Source organism: Telmatherina bonti (genome assembly GCF_933228915.1).
Source record: "Telmatherina bonti genome assembly, chromosome: 9".
Classification (NCBI taxonomy): Eukaryota; Metazoa; Chordata; class Actinopteri; order Atheriniformes; family Telmatherinidae; genus Telmatherina; species Telmatherina bonti.
The window spans coordinates 6251386-6270265 of record NC_136627.1 but is presented as its reverse complement, the minus strand read 5'-3'; the positions used below and the strand labels follow the sequence as shown (position 1 = coordinate 6270265).

At 48.3% G+C, this 18880-nt stretch overlaps 2 protein-coding genes across 5 annotated transcripts in view; both read left to right on the top strand.

Annotated features, from left to right (window-relative positions):
• Nucleotides 1–211: 211 nt before the first annotated feature.
• gkup (glucuronokinase with putative uridyl pyrophosphorylase) lies at nt 212–14617 on the top strand. Of its 2 annotated transcripts, XM_079246164.1 has the most exons (23): nt 212–331; nt 936–1042; nt 1123–1167; nt 1246–1399; nt 1490–1561; nt 3975–4063; nt 4129–4285; nt 4358–4435; nt 5837–5928; nt 5996–6101; nt 6182–6261; nt 6333–6401; nt 7981–8041; nt 8130–8146; nt 8233–8290; nt 8376–8468; nt 8553–8613; nt 9488–9601; nt 10632–10689; nt 10801–10869; nt 12105–12168; nt 12249–12320; nt 14280–14617. In XM_079246164.1, exons 1-23 carry the CDS (start codon nt 275–277, stop codon nt 14373–14375), a joined length of 1869 nt encoding a protein of 622 aa, XP_079102290.1. In that variant the 5' UTR covers nt 212–274; the 3' UTR covers nt 14376–14617. The 2 variants fall into 2 exon arrangements, with proteins under 2 accessions (XP_079102290.1, XP_079102291.1); XM_079246165.1 differs by lacking the exon at nt 212–331 and having other exon boundaries at nt 967–1042; nt 1224–1399.
• Nucleotides 14618–14983: 366 nt separating this feature from the next.
• LOC306760056 (ubiquitin-associated and SH3 domain-containing protein B-like) overlaps nt 14984–18880 on the top strand; it is a gene marked incomplete at both ends in the record, with an annotated part of 41478 nt that continues 37581 nt past the window's right edge. For all 3 annotated transcript variants that reach the window (XM_079245826.1, XM_079245825.1, XM_079245824.1), the window contains one exon: nt 14984–15111. In XM_079245826.1, the coding sequence (XP_079101952.1) occupies nt 14984–15111 (128 nt within the window). The remainder of the gene's footprint in view (nt 15112–18880) is intronic.

Here is an 18880-nt window from a genome sequence, read left to right as displayed (position 1 = left end):
CATTGCCGGCATGTAAGTAATTAGATAAATGGGTTGTAACCTAGACTGGATGTCTTTATAATAAAATATAAAATGATGTACTGTATGTCAGATTAATTCTCAGTTGTGTTTATTTAAATTGTAAAGGTGTTCATGCGCTCAGGTATTTTACTCTGAAGGGTCTTACCGGAACTGGTTCCATTTTCGGACGCTTTACGTTCAGGTGTTGCAGAAACTGCAGCGAGGCTTTTCTTTTACAGTTAAAAGACCAGATCAGGACAAACACGTCTCCCAGATGATCTGTATTCTGCTGGTAGCCGGTCACGGCGCAGTTTTAGAGACGCAGATTAAGGTTAGTTTGTCTTGTTTTTCTGCACAACTCGAAACTGTGCAAAGTTCACGTCCTTTAGAAAGCAGCCGCAGAACTGCCTTCAGCAAGTTGGCGTTTTAATCACCGCTATGTTTCTACCTTCGCATTGTGTTGTAGCTTGTCATCAACTACTTTATCCTGATCTGAACCACACTGTGGGGAGATCGGCTCATATATGATCTTGAAATAATGTATAAGTTTATTAAAATGTCACGTTATGTGCATAACCTGCGTCTGTCTAGCGCGCAGTTCTGCGCCGAGCATTACGGTGAGATTAAACTCTGGAAAGTTGAGTTTTTGTCTAAATAAAATATTTTTATCCCTTATTTGTTATGCCGAATCATGGCCAGAAATGCTGTATTTGAGACAGCATATTTAAGCAATTTGATGACATCGTGTATTTACTAAAATTTGGACGTAAACCTAAAATGGTCAACTTGTGCTGTGGAGTTTGGTATCTGTGTCCGAAGCGGCGCAGCAAAGCAGCTCGATGGGGACCCTGACAGTCCAGCAGTGGTTCTGTTTGAAGTGAGAATGAATGAACTAATGCGTATAATTGGTGATATATTTTGTTTTTTCTGCTCAGAATGATGAAACAGGTTTATACAGCCACCTGACAGGGGTACCCAAGGCTTTACTTCCTGGCATTGGAGGGAAGAAGATCCTTGACTTCTGGTGGGAAGCTGTGAACATGTAAGTTGGAGATCATGTCCACATTTCTGTCTGTGCATCTGTATTGTCTTCTGTAACTCATGGATTCTTGTCTTGTCCAGGCGACAGCTCTTTACTGAGGTTTATCTGGTCACTAATGCAGATAAGTGAGTCTCACCGCCAGTTTGATGTGGATGAGATGTTTCCTCACAGCTGAAAGCAGTTTTCATCTCTCCTCCTTCCAGATACAAGCACTATGAGCGCTGGGCCACAGCTAACGACTTCCCAGTGGAAAATGTGGTGAATGATGGCAGCACAACCTTGGAGGACCGGCTTGGGGCCGTGGCGGATCTGGAGCTGGCCGTCCGGAGCCGCAAACTGCAGGATGACATCATGGTGGTATGAAGGGTCTTTCTACTTGATTTCTTCATGTTTTCTGATGCAGATGTTCCGTGTTGTAAGAAAAGCATGTCCTCTGCATGTGAGCAGATTGCAGGAGACATGCTGTGTGCAGACCAGAACTTTGACTTGGCTCAGGTTATTCGCTTCTTCAGGTCAAAGGTGAGATCCTCCAAAGTTTTCACAAGTTAGATCAGCTTCATACCACCATCTCACATAGGTGTATTGAGTTAAAAATGACATACTTTAACAGTGTGATTATTATCTGACACGTTTAATGTCTCTTTCGTAACTGTAAAGGAGTCATCTTATTATTTATTGAAGTAGAAAATAAAGTTCCAGCCTGCATTTCGTAACATTCAGAGTAAAATAAGTTCACCTCCAAACAGGACTCAGCGCAACTTTACTAGAAAATAAATTCCAACACATTTCCAGCTAAAGCTGATGACCGTGTTTTTCTGATGATGGAAATAAAGTTTTTATTATGATGATTTATCAAAGCTCAACAAGGTCCAGCTGAGAGGGAGATCATTAGTGTATTTACAAGAACCTGATCAATCATTGACAGCTCTTTACTGAGGTTTATCTGGTCACTAATGATATCTATGACATCTATCTATAACCCTGATAGATTTTAGTTTGTTTAACTTCAGTTTGACAGAAAACAGAAAAAAAATCATCAAACCAGACTTTTATTTTGGAAAGAAAGAAAAACTTAAATATGCAGAAATGTTAAGATTGGATGTATCAGTTCTTTATGGGACCTGTTCCACAGTAGATCTGGTGCCAGTCTCAGCAATGGACTTGTGCTCCAGTAGATCAGGTACTGGTATCAATACCGGACCAGTTTCCCAGAAGATCCGTTCCCAGTGCCACTAACGCACCTGTGCTCCAGTAGAATGCAGCATCTCTAAGATGATCATAAAGACTGGAATCGTGTGATCAGACTGGTCCTGTGTGGTCTAATTGGCATTCTGCGTATTGTTGTCAGACTCCCGAAATCCAGTCAGGGGCATTTTTATTCTGGAACAGCTGATGCCTTCGTGCTGAAGGACTCGCCAGAAGAATTGCCTCATGATGGACCACGTCGCCTCACGATGGACCGCGTTGCCTCACGATGGACCGCGTCACCTCACGATGGACCGCGTCGTCTCACGATGGACCGCGTCACCTCACGATGGACCGCGTCGTCTCGCGATGGACCGCGTCACCTCGCGATGGACCGCGTGGACCGCGTCGTCTCGCGATGGACCGCGTCACCTCGCGATGGACCGCGTCACTCGCGATGGACCGCGTCGTCTCGCGATGGACCGCGTCGTCTCGCGATGGACCGCGTCGTCTCCCGATGGACCGCGTCGTCTCCCGATGGACCGCGTCGTCTCGCGATGGACCGCGTCGTCTCACGAACGATGGACCGCGTCGTCTCACGAACGATGGACCGCGTCGTCTCGCGAACGATGGACCGCGTCGTCTCGCGAACGATGGACCGCGTCGTCTCGCGAACGATGGACCGCGTTGTCTCGCGAACGATGGACCGCGTTGTCTCGCGATGGACCGCGTCGTCCCACGAACGGTGGACCGCGTCGTCTCGCGATGGACCGCGTCACCTCGCGATGGACCGCGTCGTCTCACGAACGATGGACCGTGTCGTCTCGCGATGGACCGCGTCGTCTCACGAACGATGGACCGCGTCGTCCCACGAACGATGGACCGCGTTGTCTCGCGATGGACCGCGTCGTCCCACGAACGGTGGACCGCGTCGTCTCGCGATGGACCGCGTCACCTCGCGATGGACCGCGTCGTCCCACGATGGACCGCGTCGTGTCACGAAGGACCGCGTCGCCTCACGATGGACCGCGTCACCTCGCGATGGACCGCGTCGTCCCACGATGGACCGCGTCGCCTCACGATGGACCGCGTCGCCTCACGATGGACCGCGTCGCCTCACGATGGACCGCGTCGCCTCGCGATGGACCGCGTCGCCTCACGAAGGACCGCGTCGCCTCACGATGGACCGCGTCACCTCGCGATGGACCGCGTCGTCCCACGATGGACCGCGTCGCCTCACGATGGACCGCGTCGCCTCACGAAGGACCGCGTCGCCTCACGAAGGACCGCATCCTCGCGTCACTGTGGTCTCGTGCAGCCCAGCATCGCAGATTGGATCACAGTCCAGATTTGATGCAATCAGCTGGTTTTGCCTAACTAGGTTATTTATTAGGAACTGGCTGGAACTGGTGTCTCTAGCGTGTCCTGAGATGACGTTGTTGCGAAGAGATATAAATAAAGCTGAACTGAATCTTGAAGTCTTGACTGCTAAATGCAGCATCTGTCTGCTGGATTCTGTGGACTTGGTTAGACCAGGATGAGGCACACATGCAGGAAGATTGGATCTTATTTACGGCTACTCCTGTTATTGATCCATTCATTTCATATTCAGGTGAGACCTCCACGGTGTCTACATTTGGGGAATTTAACCATAAAGAGGAATTAATTTCTTCCAACTGATGATTTGAACAGATGTTTGTCTGCAGAAGAAACTTTGACTGCATTAAAACTAATCCTGTTGTTGCAGCCTGGAGATCTGATCATTTACTACGAGCTGGAGGAAGGAGAGAAGAGCAGCTCCAGGGGCATGGTGGAGGTCTGCCCTGACACCAACAGGTGAGGCTGCTTCTGCTCAGATATTCCACCTCACGGATCTGTTTTTAATCTGCTCTCTGTTCCAGGATAACTGGCTTCCTGGAGAAACCGCAGGACGGGCTGACAGAGTCTCGACTGGCCAGCGTGGTGTTTTACTGCATCCAGAAGGAGACGCTGGTCCACATGTCAGACTTCCTCAGCCTGCAGCCTGACGCCGCCAACAGAACGTTTGGATGGTTCTGGGTTCGTAACGCTGCTCATCCTGAAAAATGGTGAAACAACATTGGAAACAATGAATCTGCTTCTCGTCTCCAGGAGTGGATCATCAATCAGAAACAGCTGGATGTGTTTGGGATGAAGCTTCCTACTGGATTCCAGCTCATTGGACAAGTGGTCTGTATCTGTTTCAGTCAGAGGTAGACTCAGGGGGGTGGAGACTTTTTCATTAGGGTCAGGATATAGCGGCGTACCTCTGTGTGATAACTATGGTCACATCATAGAGAAATAAACATTTTTATTAAATACCTGGCTTTGAAACAAGTTCTGCTGTGCTGTCAGGTTGTGGTAGACTGGATCCTGATGCGGTTACAGGATATATTTCTCCATATTTTCATGCTGTAGCTACTTTAAAACCAGCTAGCATGCTTGGTAGCTTCCTGTTTAAATGATACTGGATCATGTAGCGCAGACTTAGTCAGCGCTAAGCTAATCTTTGAGTATCTTTATGGTTTATTATTAGTTTTAATGTAAAAATCTTTATGAACTCAGTTGATGTGTTGTCCCTAAATACACTCTGAAAACTAAATCTGACATGTGTTCCCCATATTTGCTTAAAGCTAATCTAGTGCTAGCATTGAACTAGATTAGCACTGCTATGTAGCCTCATGCTAACATCAGGTTAACAGTCTTACAGAACAGTAGTTGTACCTGCACAGGTACAAAATCTCTGCTGGAAATGTGCAGGAACATGGAGATATTTTAAAGGAGGAAGAATCTGGAAACAAGGTGTAAAAATACTAGTGTAGTGGAACTGGTGATGCTGGTGTAGCGATACCGGTGATAATGGTATAGTAATACTGGTGTAGCCATACTGGTGATCATGGTGGAGTGATATTGTGATCATGGTATAGTGATACTGGTGTAGAAATACTTGACAATGATGTAACTATTTTGATGTAGTGATATTGGGATAATGGTGTAGCAATAATGGCGTAGCAATACTGGTGTAGCGAAACTGGTGATAATGGTGTAACGATACTGGTGATAATGGTTTAGCAAAACTGGTGTAACAATGCCGGGGATAATCATGTAGTAATACTGGTGTTGAAATACTAGTGATAATATTGTTGTCATATTGTGATAATGGTGTAACGATATTGGTGTAACAATACTGGTTTAGTGATATTGTGATAATGGTATAGGGATACTGGTGTAGCGATATTGTTGACAACAGTGTAACAATTTTTGTGTAGCAGTAGTGTGATAATGGTATAGTCATACTAGTAATAATGGTGTAGCAATACTGGTCTAGTGATGCTAGTAATAATGGTATGGTGATACTGGTGTCAAAATACTAGTGATAATGGTGTAACGATTTTGGTGTAGTGATATTGTGAAAATGGTATAGTGATACTGGTGTAGTAATACTGGTGATAATGGTGTAGTGGTGTTTCTGTCCTCCATCAGTGACTTGTCAATCACTTGAGGTGGACACGGGGTGTCCAATTACTGCCCCCCTCTAGTTCCGCCCCTGTGTTCAGGAAACATATTTATATGATTGCGTTTCTGCGTCAGGGCCTGTCGGATTACACCAAGTGGCTTACTCACTACTCCACCAAGAAGCAAAATAACCTTGCTAAACCAATCACGTGCCGTTCGTATGCCAGGTGAGAAAACATCAATTCACCATTTCTGCCTCTCAGGACTGTTTTCTAAATGTTTTCTGCCTCGCAGGGTTGGATTAATGGGGAATCCATCAGATGGCTTCCATGGGAAAACCATCGCCATGAGCATCTCTAACTTCTGGGCCGAGGTCACTCTGGTGGAGAGTCAGACTCTGGTAACAGCTTTTTGCACAGGAGCTTGAATGCCTCCATCAGGGACGCATGGAGATGAAACTAATGTTCTGTGGCTTTTTAGGTTTTAGTCCCTCATCCTCTCAACGACCCCACAGAGTTTGGCAGCCTACAGGATTTGTTCTGCATCAGCAGGAAGGAGGGGTGAGTATGGGCTGAAATGCAGGACTGTCTCAAGTTCAGCATGTTTACATCTGTTTTTGTTGCTGCTGCAGGTATCTGGGAGGTCTGCGGCTGCTGCAGGCCACATGTAAGAAGTTCTATCAGTTCTGCTCCAAACAAGGGTGAGATCAGCACCACCTCCACCGCACTTCTTTCCCAGCAGAGAGGGCATGCTTCTGAAATATGAGCTTCCTGTAGAGAATGGCACAGTATCAGTTTCCCTACAGATCACTGGAACCTCTGGTGTTATCGTGTTGTTTCCTTCAGACCCCCCCCAGACAAGCCTTACACCCCCACCTTTTATCAGTTCTGATTAACTGGAAACAAATGGATGGATGGATGGAAACTGCTCCCTGTAATCTGTTAAATAATAAACAACCATGACTAAAAAACTAAAATATATCCATCCATCCATCCATCCATTTATCCATCCATCCTTTTGTCAGGGTAACTTTGGGAATGAGTGGAACATTGCACTGGGCGATGTTGGTGGACGTTTTTTGAAGGGTTTTAATATAAAATCCAGGATAAATTAAGAGTCTCTGCAGTAGAAAGTGGAGCTGTAGTTCCTCCTGGAGGGGTTGGGTTACTTAAGGATCCTAGGAACTTAGTTTTGGGTAATTTATGTCCCTGTTTGGGCCACCCAAGATGAACAGGTTCTATGTGAGGGACCAGATCAAGGGCGGCTCACAAAGACCTGTATGTTGTACAAGGTGCAGGTCTCTGGGGACTGTATATAAAAGATGGGAGGAGCCTCTGTGACATCACCCGTAGGTTTAGAAGAGCTGAATTGAAGCTCATTGGACGGTTCCTCCCGCCGCCATCATGGCAGCGTCACATGTAACGTCTCTCCAGGAAGATAAAAATCAGGCAAAGAGGTGGAGCTGAGAGGGGGGCAGTGAGCGTTGGGATGGATGATTGACATCTAGCGAACTCCGAGCTTTCTGTAGCTAAGAGCTATCCAAGCTAACCCAGCGCTAACAGGAGCTAACCAGCTAATGGTGGTCGGTGGGCTGGAGCTAAATCACGCTGTTAACTGGATAAAAATCACAGTAATGCTACATTCTGCCCTCTTGAAGCGGGTTATCGGGTACCTGTCAATCAAAAGGACATGACGTAATTTTGACATGAATTTACTTCTAAACAGAGAAGTTATGTTAAAAACATTCACTCCCCCCACAATTCTCATGAAGATAAACCTGACCAATTAAACCGAAAATGGATTTTTGTACCAGGCTGTAGACATTTAGTTTATTCCTGCTGTGAAGTTGGTCTTTTTAACATGGGAGTCTATGGGGATTTGCTGTTTTGGAGCCCCTAGTGGATGAAGGGGGGAATGCAGTTTTTGGCACTCCCACATAGGCTTCACTTTTTGTCACTGGAGGTTGTTGCTTAACCAGGCCAGATAGAGTGGCTGGGCTGAAAAGTCAATGTGGGTCCTACTAACGATGGGGTCACTACCTGAGGGAGGGACCTATCTGCTGCTTTGTCCATGTTGTACCTGATTCTTGTCAGAGGATCTGCGTTCCAGCCATAAGCAGTGCTACCATGATGACAGAGAGGGTCAGGACACGTACCTGACTGTTGGCTTAAAACGTGTCACTCTAACAGCCGGAGATTTTCTCTTCTAGTTTGAGTTTCTAGCTTTAGGATCACTCCCGACGACATCACTAATGCAACATGTTGCTGTGTTCTCTGCAGCATCGCTTTGACAAAGCAGAACTTCACTCTGAAGTACGACACCAACATTCCTCGGCAAGTGGTGAGAATCTGCCCAGATGTGCAGAAATGAAGCACTTTAATGCCGTATAAAATGTCACTGATGTCATTCTTTCTGTTTTTTAATGAAGGGTCTTGCTGGAAGCAGGTAAATAACTCCAGCATCTCCTTTGTTAGGCAGCTTTTCTCACCTTTAATTTAATAACCTAAGTTTTGTATGTTTTTCTGCTGCAGCGCCATCGTCTCCGCTACTTTGAAGTGTCTGATGGAATTCTACAACATCACAGACAATGTAAGTGTGTTTGATGTGTCCCTCTTTTATTCCTCATGAAAGGTTTCTTTCATTGCTTCTGCTCTGTTTCGTTCTCGTCCTGAAGGATCTGCCCAAACCGATCCGAGCAAACTTCATCCTCAACGTGGAGACGGATGAGCTGTTCATCACCGCAGGGCTGCAGGACAGAGTCGTGCAGGTGAGGAACGTAAACAAGCAGCTTCTGTCAGGACTGACAGCTCAGAACAACACTGACAAGAACTGATTGTTCCTGTGTTTGCAGGTCTATGAAGGATTGATCTACATGGATTTCAGCAGGAAACTGATGGAAGAGCAGGGATACGGTACCGATGATGATTTTATCAAAGTCCATTACAGTAAACAGTAAACAAATAAGTATGATAACAATGCTGTAAAGGTTGTAAAATGTAAATAAAACCAGATTAAGTCATGTACAAACCTCATAATATGAGCTGATGGCAGCAGGATGTGGTCCAGCATGGTGGAACCTGCAAGGTCTTCCCTGAAAGAGACGTTGTCTGGATGGGAGCAGATGTTTCAGCATTGATGGAGCTTCCCAGATGTGGAAGCTGCCCACACCATCGGCACTAATGCAACCCCATCCCATCAGAGATGCAGGCTGATAACAAGCTGGATGCTCCCTCTCCTCTTTAGTCTGCAGGACACGCCGTCCATGCTGTCCACAAACTATTCCACATCTTCATCCAGGTTTCCACTCAGAACATTTTAAATGAGCTTTGGTCCAGAGAAGACGGCGTGTTTCTGGATCCTCTTCACATATGATGGAGCTTTCATCCTCAGTCATGTTACCTGTTGACAGTTAACCTGATTAGTTGCTCCTCCAGTTGTTGCACCAGTTACTTCTCCAGCTTTCTGTTCCAACTTTCTACAGACGTGTTGCTGCATCAGATTCACATCAGCTCATATTTTCCATCAAATGATAAAAGATCTCAGTTTTATCACCTTATATGTTGTTTATCTCCTGCTGATAGGATTCTGCTTTATTTATATTTACAGAGTTCCAACTAATGTGGAAGTGGGGTTGTAACTGATCACATTTACACCTGGACTTTGCAGGTTGTGTGAACGCTGCAGGACCTGTCTGCCTCCGTGTTCTCTGCTTTCTCCTGTCAGACACGGTGATGTGAAGGCTCTGTAATACCGCATGTTCTTATTCTGTGGTTTGTTCTCTGCCAGGTAACTATGTCTCTATGGACATGAGGGACCTCCCACCGTTTTGGCTGGCCTACCTGAGTGATCCCAGCGACTCTGGTCGCATCCACAGCAACATCAGACAGCGTTGGCTCAGTGGTATGACTGGACTCTGCAGCCGCATCTTTTCTCTAAATGGCGATATGAAAATGTTTTTAAAATAATAAGAAAACTACAAATTCATGTGAGATTGTTTACGTTGGTTTAATATGATGGGATGGAACTCTATGAGTGAAATCTTCCAGAAAAATCTTTATTCATCACATAGAGGGATGAAATCAGAATGATGGATGGAAACCAGGGCTACATGGAGGTCTGGATCCAGAGATTAGATCCTGGTCTGACCCAGTTTCTATGGAAACGCCTCCAGATGATGCAGAATAAGAGTTGTGTCCTGCATCAGAAGGAACCAGGTCCTACTGAGGTCTGACATGGGTCCTCCGACCTCATCCCAGTACCTGATGGTCATCAGGGTACATCTGGCTAACACACGGAGGTCTGTGCGGTCCTCCAAGCATCTGCCTCCCCAGACCATCACTGTCCTGCCAAACTGGTCATACTGGAGGATGTTGCAGGCAGCAGAACGTCTCCAGACTGTCTGTCTCATGTTCGTCATGTGAAACTGCTCTGATCAGCTGATCCTGCTGTCCTCTGGCCAATCAGACTGTGAAGCTCCACTGGTTCTCTGATGTCACTTATATGGTAACCAGTAAACATGCACATGCGTGTAGCTTAGTTTATTGGCGAGATTTAACCTAAGTGTGTGAGCCACAGCAGACACCGGCCCTGATGAAAACCTGGTTCAGGGGTACTCGTTCCAGTCCTACGAGAGCCGCAGTTCCGCGGGTTTTCAGTGTTTCCTATTTTAACACACCTGACTAACTAGTGAGTCTCTACGCAGAACCTGATTGGCTGTTGGTTGAATTTAGTCTGAAACAAGTCTGTTGAAGCAGGGATACGTTGACGACCTGCTGGATTGGACTCACACCAGTGCTAGCACCTCTTCCTCTGATCTTCTGGATCAGAGGAAGGATCAGGATCTTCTGCTTTGCTCCTTGTGTTGGAAACTGAAACGCTGCAAATTCAGCTGGAACAAAACGTTTTTTTGTACTTTCACGTGTTTCCGCAGGGGAACCGATGGTCGTCGATGCCATGAAGTCTTTTGCAGAGCTGACTGATCAGGCGAGGTGGGGATCAATTTCACGTGGTCGGTTCCATAAAACATGACACGCAGAGTCTGTTTCCTGCAGCTGCGTTAGAAGCACGAGCTTCTGATAACAAAATGTTTTCCTCCTCAGGTCGGCCATCCAGGACCGAGACTGGAACCGTCTGGCACAGCTGATGGACCACAACTTCGAGCTGCGAAGGTAATCCGATTGTTTGATTGAAGGAGAATCGCTTCTGCTAAATCGAGGGCTGATGTCCTGCAGGTTTTCCATCTATCCCTGCTCCAACACACCTGACTCTAATTAAGCCGTCACTGTGAGAAACTTCATTGGCTGTTGGATCCGACTAATGTGAGTCAGGTGTGTCGGAAAAGGGATACAGGAAAACCTGCAGGACATCGGCCCTTAAGGACCGACTTTAGACACCCCTGTGCTAAAGAGACAAAAGAAAAACTGTATCGTTGCCACTATAGGGATGTAAAAGAACCATATAGCCGCCTCTAAAGGCATGCAGAAGCAGAACTGTACATCTACCTCTAAAGGGATGTGGAAAAAAAAAAAAGTATTACCACCACTTAAGGGATGTATAAGGACAATATCGCCACGGCTAAAGGCATCAGAAGCAGAACTGTACATCTACCACTAAAAGAATGTGGAAAAAGAACCGTATTACCACCACTAAGGGGATGTAAAAAGACCGTATAGCCGTCGCTTAAGGGACGTAGAAACAGAACTGTATCTCTTCCGCTAAAAGAATATGGAAAAAGAACCGTATTACCACCACAAAGGGGATGTCAAAGGACCATATCAAAGGACGTAGCAGAAGAACCGTATTGCTGTCGCTAAAGAGACATAGAAGAAGAAATATATCGTTGCCACTAAGGGGGGATGTAAAAGGACTATATTGCTGCTGCTTAAGGAACGTAGACGCAGAACTGTATCTCTTCCACTAAAAGGACGTAGAAGAACCGTTTTGTTGCCACTAAAGGGACGTAGAAGAAGAACCGTATCATTGCCGCTCAAAGAACGTAGCAGAAGAACCGTATTACCGCCACTAAAGTGGCTTAGAAGCAGAACTGTATCTCTTCTGCTTAAAGGACGTAGAAGAAAAGAAGTATAAGCATAATTACAATAAATAATAAACTTGTATATATTTAAAAATGTAGATATTTGATGTTTTCCTTCATGACTTGCATCATTAAATGGACTTTGAATAAAATAATCAGAAAATTGTTGTTATTGTGGAACTTTTAGGAACATTTGTCCTGTGATGCTACAAAGTTTTCGAGCTCAGTTTGGGGGGGGTTGTGTGTATGTTTTTACATATTTTTTGGGAGTTTTGTTTTTACATTTCCAGTCAGTATAAGTGAAGATATTCTATCATGTGTAGAAACTTATTCTGGTTGCAACTCACACCAATCTAACGCCATCTGCAGGTCTGTCTACACCGATGACTGTCTGGGTCCTGGAAATCTCCGGATGGTGCAGCTGGCGCGGCAGGTGAGGGTTGAGCGCTTCTTGTCCTGCGTCTGTTCTCCACCTTCAGCTGGAGGTGTTAAAGGTTCTGCTTTTTCTCACAGTTTGGCTCAGCGGTGAAGCTACCTGGCAGTGGGGGGGCCGTGGTGGGGCTGTGTCTGGACCAGACCAGACTGGTAAGATGCAGGACGGGGAACCTGTCAAGCCCCATTCGCCATCCATCCATCCATCCATCCATCTATCTTCTGCCGCTTATCCGGGGTCGGGTCGCGGGGGCAGCAGCCTAAGCAGGGAAGCCCAGACTTCCCTCTCCCCAGCCACATTTGCCAACTCTGCGGGGGGGATCCCGAGGCGTTCCCAGGCCAGCCGAGAGATGTAATCCCTCCAGCGTGTCCTGGGTCTTCCCCGGGGTCTCCTCCCAGAGGGACGTGCCTGGAACACCTCACCAGGGAGGTCCAGGAGGCATCCTGACCAGATGCCCGAGCCACCTCAACTGGTTCCTCTCGATGCGAAGGAGCAGCGGCTCTACTCTGATCTCCTCCCGGATGACTGGGCTCTTCACCCTATCTCTAAGGGAGAGCCCGGCCACCCTGCGGAGGAAACTCATTTCAGCCGCCTGTATACGGGATCTCGTTCTTTCGGTCACGACCCACAGCTCATGACCATAGGTGAGGGTAGGAACGTAGATCGACTGGTAAATCGAGAGCTTCGCCTTCTGGCTCAGCTCCTTGTTCACCACGACAGACCGGCACAGAGTCCGCATTACTGCAGACGCCACACCGATCCGTCTGTTGATCTCGCGCTCCATCCTTCCCTCACTCGTGAACAAGACCCCGAGATATTTAAACTCCTCCACTTGAGGCAGGACCTGACTCCCGACCCGGAGAGGGCAATCCACCCTATTCCGGCTGAGGACCATGGTCTCAGATGTTGAGGTGCTGATTCTCATCCCAGCCGCTTCACACTCAGCCGCGAATCGCTCAAGCGAGAGCTGGAGATCACGACCAGATGAAGCCAACAGGACCACGTCATCCGCAAAAAGCAGGGACCCAATCCTGAGGCCACCAAGTCGGATCCCCTCAACACCTCGGCTGCGCCTAGAAATTCTGTCCATATAAGTTATGAACAGAATCGGTGATAAAGGGCGAACATGTCCCGAGTGAGGCGGGGGACATTGAGTCCGAATGGGCTGTGTTCCGTGCCTCTATTGCTGAGGCGGCCAGCCGGAGCTGTGGCTGTAAGGTCGTTGGTGCCTGTTGTGGTGGTAATCCCAGGACTCGTTGGTGGACACCAGCAGTGAGGGATGCCGTCAAGCTGAAGAAGGAGTCCTATCGGGCCTTCTTGGCCTGTGGGACTCTGGAGGCAGCTGATGGGTACCGACAAGCTAAGCGGCATGCGGCTTCAGCTGCTGACCTCAACTCGGGACGTTGTGGGTCAGTGGAGGGAATACTTCGAAGACCTCCTCAATCCTACCAACACGTCTTCCCATGAGGGAGCCCCATTCGGAGTCATGAAATGTTGCTTCAGAAAGACTTTAATGGCTTCAAGTCGCATTTTTCTACTGAAAGAAAAATGTCGATTTTCTTTAAGAAAAGACATTTTTAATGTGGAATAATGTTTCAGGACGGTTATTTTCCACCTAATTTTACTCACTCAACCGTCCTGAAACATGTTTATTTCTGCTGCGGAGGTTGCTGCTTGATGGGAACCCAGGTAGTGAGAATCATAGCCTCAGTTTCCTGTTCTTAGCTGACAGGAGGGGAACCCGGTGTGGTCTTCTGCTGCATTCTGGTCCACACAACTGCTGCTTGTTGGACGCTTTCTCTTCTTCAATGGAAACCCTGGAGATGTTTCCTAGTGAAAATCGCAGTTAATAATCAGACCAACAACCTTAAATCTTTCTTCCTCATTCTGATGCTCAGTTTGAACTTCCAGCATGACTACATGCTGCCATGTGATTGGCTGGTTAGATATTGGTGTAAAGTGGAAGTAGAACAGGTGGAGTTGAGGAAGTGGAGGGTGGGTGTGCCTTAGGAAGAGCTCCGTGGGGAATATAAAAAGTGTGTGTGATTGGAGTAATGATTCAGGTCAGGTTTGTGAGGTGTGACTGATGCAGTGTGTGCTCGGCCCACCAGGTGGAGATGAGGCAAGCTTTCCAGGAGGCAGGCTGCGTGTTCTGCATCATCACGCCATACAATCCATCTGCCATGGCTGTGGGAGGTCAACGCTAACCTCATGCTCCTCCTCACTGCTCGGACAGGACTGTGGGCCTCCATGTGTCTGCTGTAGGACCAGAGGATCACCTGATTGGATCCGTCATGGCAATGAGATGTAACTGAACCAATAACCAGGGTTACCGCTGGTATTATTATTCCATAGTAACCAGATCATAATTTTCAACTTTTAATGTTAAATTATCAACAAAATTTCTGACCAATTTAATATGTTACCCTTGATGCTGTAATTACCTAGAAAGATACCAAATAAACGTACATTTGTATAATAATGTAAATTTTTATAGATTATTTTAATCTAAATTGTAATTATATGAGTGTTTGTAAAGATAAACCATTCGGCTGAATAAAGGATCCACTGAAGGATGTGACTGTGGTGTATTACTGTGATGTGGGACCGTGGATTGAGTAAGCGGATCTAACTCGCAGCTTCTTCCAGAGGGCGGAGTAACACGGCTCTGTGTGTCCGCTTGGCGCAGCTCTCAGCCCCGCTCCGTGTTGATGCTTCTCCCTCCGCCTATTGGAGCTGACGGACTAGCAGGACATCTGCTGCCGAACCGCGTGGGACTCGTAGCGGAGCAGGAGTTGCCGGAGGAAGGAGAACCATGGCTGCCAAAGACGATCTGTACAGTAAAATCATCCCGCGGAGGCTCCGGCAGAACCGGCTGGGTTCGGTGAAAGGCGGCTCCAACCTGGACGTGTTGTTGTCCATGGGCTTCCCCAAACCCAGGGCGTAAGTAGCCTGTCCCAGAGGCTGGATATGTGCGTGTGTGTGCGGGATGGAGGGTTGCATGGAAGTCAACGGTCATCTGAGGTGCAGCTCGCCGCTATGGGAGCACTCTGGCTCGAGGAGGAGAGCGAACGGACCGGTGCAGCATCGGACCGCCCGCAGTTAGCTGCTCCTCCGTTCATAAGGCTGAAAAACACGCCAGATATGCGGGAACAATTAATTTAAACAGCTGGGGAAGTGGCGGAGGAGCTTTTAACCATCAGCTGAGAGGAGAGAAAGAAAAACTAGTTTAAAGAGAATAACAGTAAACATGAGCGTAAGGTTAGATGAAAACCACTTTAAATACCATCATATTTCAGATAATTTACTCTGATTTAATTCATTTTGCAGTCTTCCCACGCTAGAAGCCAGATTTGATCCTAGTTTGCAGTTTTTAGGGAGTTTAGTTGCGTCCTGTTTAGCCATGTTCACGCGCAGCTGTCACCAGGGCTGCGCGTGAGTTAGCGCGAGCCTTGCTCGGTGTCCTGGAAGTCCAAAATGACGGTCGGTTTTAATGTAAAGGTTTAGATTAAGAGCAGTGTGCAGCTGTAATCCAGCTGCGTGTCGCCAGAGCCCGGTGTGGATTGGGGTCTGTGCGCGTGGAGGTGGGGTCATATGGGTCCTGAAACTCGGCCAGATCAGGGAATTCACGTCTGTCCCGTCAGCTGCTGGCTAAACAACGACAATGCGGCTGTTTGTGGCCACAGGGCAGCTGCTGCTTTTACTTTCATCTGGATAAATGAGTTAATGTGTAAAAACTTTGACATAAATTGAAGAAAGCAGCTGCCACACGCAGGGCTGGATTAAAAGTGTAGAGATTCCTGGGCCCAGAGTATTCCAGGGGCCCCCTTCCCCATCAAAACATTGTGAAAATTGTGAATGATACACTGTGGCTGAGAGATGTTAGAAACAACATTTCTAACAATCTCTCAGCCAGTGGTACCAATAGCAACACACTGGACACTGTGGTGTAACTATCTGGGTTTTATGTACATTTTGTTTTATGTCCAAACTGCTGGTATTTTCCCTACATGGGCCCCAAGTGGGCACGGGCCCGGGCCCCTGGGCCTGTGCCCATAATGTCTATTGGATAATCTGGCCTTGGCCACATGTGTGTCAGCTTCCAGCTTTCACAGCACGCGTGCAACGCAGAACCAAAGTTGAGAACCATTAATTGAAATAAAAAAACCAAACATTTTAATTAAAAATATCTCCATGTTTCTGCTCATTACTAGCAGAGATTTGTCCCTGTGTGGGTACAACTAATGTTCTGTAAGGCTGTTAACCTGACGTTAGCACAAAGCCAATAGCAGTGCTAATTAGTTCTACGCTACAAGCTAGTTCTATGCTAGCACGAGATTAGCTTTAAGCTAATGTGGGGAATCAATGCCGTATGTACTTGACAGTGAGTGTATTTCGGAACCATCAACTATGTTTAATAAAATTTTCACATTTCACACTAAGCTATTGCTACATGATCCAGGGCCATTTAAACAAGAAGCTACCAAGAATGCTGTTTGGTTTTGAAATACCTCATCTTCATCTTCATCTTCTGCCGCTTATCCGGGGTCGGGTCGCGGGGGCAGCAGCCTAAGCAGGGAAGCCCAGCCACATTTGCCAACTCTGAGGGGGGGATCCCGAGGCGTTCCCAGGCCAGCCAAGAGATATAATCCCTCCAGCGTGTCCTGGGTCTTCCCCGGGGTCTCCTCCCAGAGGGACGTGCCTGGAACATCTCACCAGGGAGGCGTCCAGGAGGCATCCTGACCAGATGCCCGAGCCACCTCAACTGGTTCCTCTCGATGCGGAGGAGCAGCCACTCTACTCTGAGCCCCTCCCGGATGACCAAGCTCCTCACCCTATCTCTAAGGGTGAGCCTGGCCAACCTGCGGAGGAAACCCATTTCAGCCGCCTGTATACGAGATCTGGTTCTTTCGGTCACGACCCACAGCTCATGACCATAGGTGAGGGTAGGAACGCAGATCGACTGGTAAATCGAGAGCTTCGCCTTCTGGCTCAGCTCCTTCTTCACCACAACAGACCAGCGCAGAGTCCGCATTACTGCAGACGTCGCACCGATCCGTCTGTCGATCTCGCGCTCCATCTTTCCCTCACTCGTGAACAAGACCCCAAAATATTTAAACTCCTCCACTTGAGGCAGGACCTTACTCCCGACCTGGAGAGGGCAATCCACCCTATTCCGGCTAAGGACCATGGTCTCAGATTTGGAGGTGCTGATTCTCATCCCAGCCGCTTCACACTCGGCCGCGAATCGCTCAAGCGAGAGCTGGAGATCACGACCAGATGAAGCCAACAGGACCACGTCATCTGCAAAAAGCAGGGACCCAATCCTGAGGCCACCAAGTCGGATCCCCTCAACACCACGGCTGCGCCTAGAAATTCTGTCCATATAAGTTATGAACAGAATCGGTGATAAAGGGCAGCCTTGGCGGAGTCCAACCCTCACCGGAAACGAATCCGACTTACTACCGGCAATGCGAACCAAGCTCTGACACTTGTCGTATAGGGACCGGACAGCTCGTACAAGGGGGTCCGGTACCCCATACTCCCGGAGTACCCCCCACAGGAGCCCCCGGGGGACACGGTCGAACGCCTTCTCCAGGTCCACAAAGCACATGTAGACTGGTTGGGCAAACTCCCATGCCCCCTCCAGGACCCCAAAGAGGGTATAGAGCTGGTCCACTGTTCCACGACCAGGACGAAAACCACACTGCTCCTCCTCAATCTGGGATTCGACTATTCGGCGGACCCTCCTCTCCAGGACCCCTGAATAGACCTTACCAGGGAGGCTGAGGAGTGTGATTCCCCTGTAATTGGAACACACCCTCCGGTCCCCCTTCTTAAAAAGGGGGACCACCACCCCAGTCTGCCAATCCAGTGGTACTGCCCCCGATGTTCTCGCGATGATGCAGAGGCGTGTCAGCCAGGACAGCCCCACAGCATCCAGAGCCTTAAGGAACTCCGGGCGGATCTCATCCACCCCGGGGCCTTGCTGCCAAGGAGCTTTTTGATCACCTCAGCAACTTCAGCCCCAGAGATAGGAGAGTCCACCCCTGAGTCGACCAGCTCTGCTTCCTCATCGGAAGACGTGTTGGTAGGATTGAGGAGGTCTTTGAAGTATTCCTTCCACCGACCCACTACGTCCCGAGTTGAGGTCAGCAGCTCCCCACCTCCACTGTACACAGTATTGATGGAGCACTGCTTCCCCCTCCTGAGCCGCCGGATGGTGGACCAGAATCTCCTCGAAGCCGTCCGGAAGTCTTTTTCCATGGCCTCGCCGAACTCCTCCCATGCCCGAGTTTTTGCCTCGGCAACAGCCGAAGCCGCATGCCGCTTAGCTTGTCGGTACCCATCAGCTGCCTCCAGAGTCCCACAGGCCAAGAAGGCCCGATAGGACTCCTTCTTCAGCTTGACTGCATCCCTCACTGCTGGTGTCCACCAACGAGTCCTGGGATTACCACCACGACAGGCACCAACGACCTTACAGCCACAGCTCCGGCTGGCCGCCTCAGCAATAGAGGCATGGAACACAGCCCATTCGGACTCAATGTCCCCCGCCTCACTCGGGACATGTTCGAAGCTCTGCTGAAGGTGGGCGTTGAAGCTCGCTCTGACAGGGGACTCAGCCAGACGTTCCCAGCAGACCCTCACAACACTGTGCTTATGCGCCGAACAGCAGTTCAGAGTACCCACCCTTTCTGGAGTCCTTGGAGGG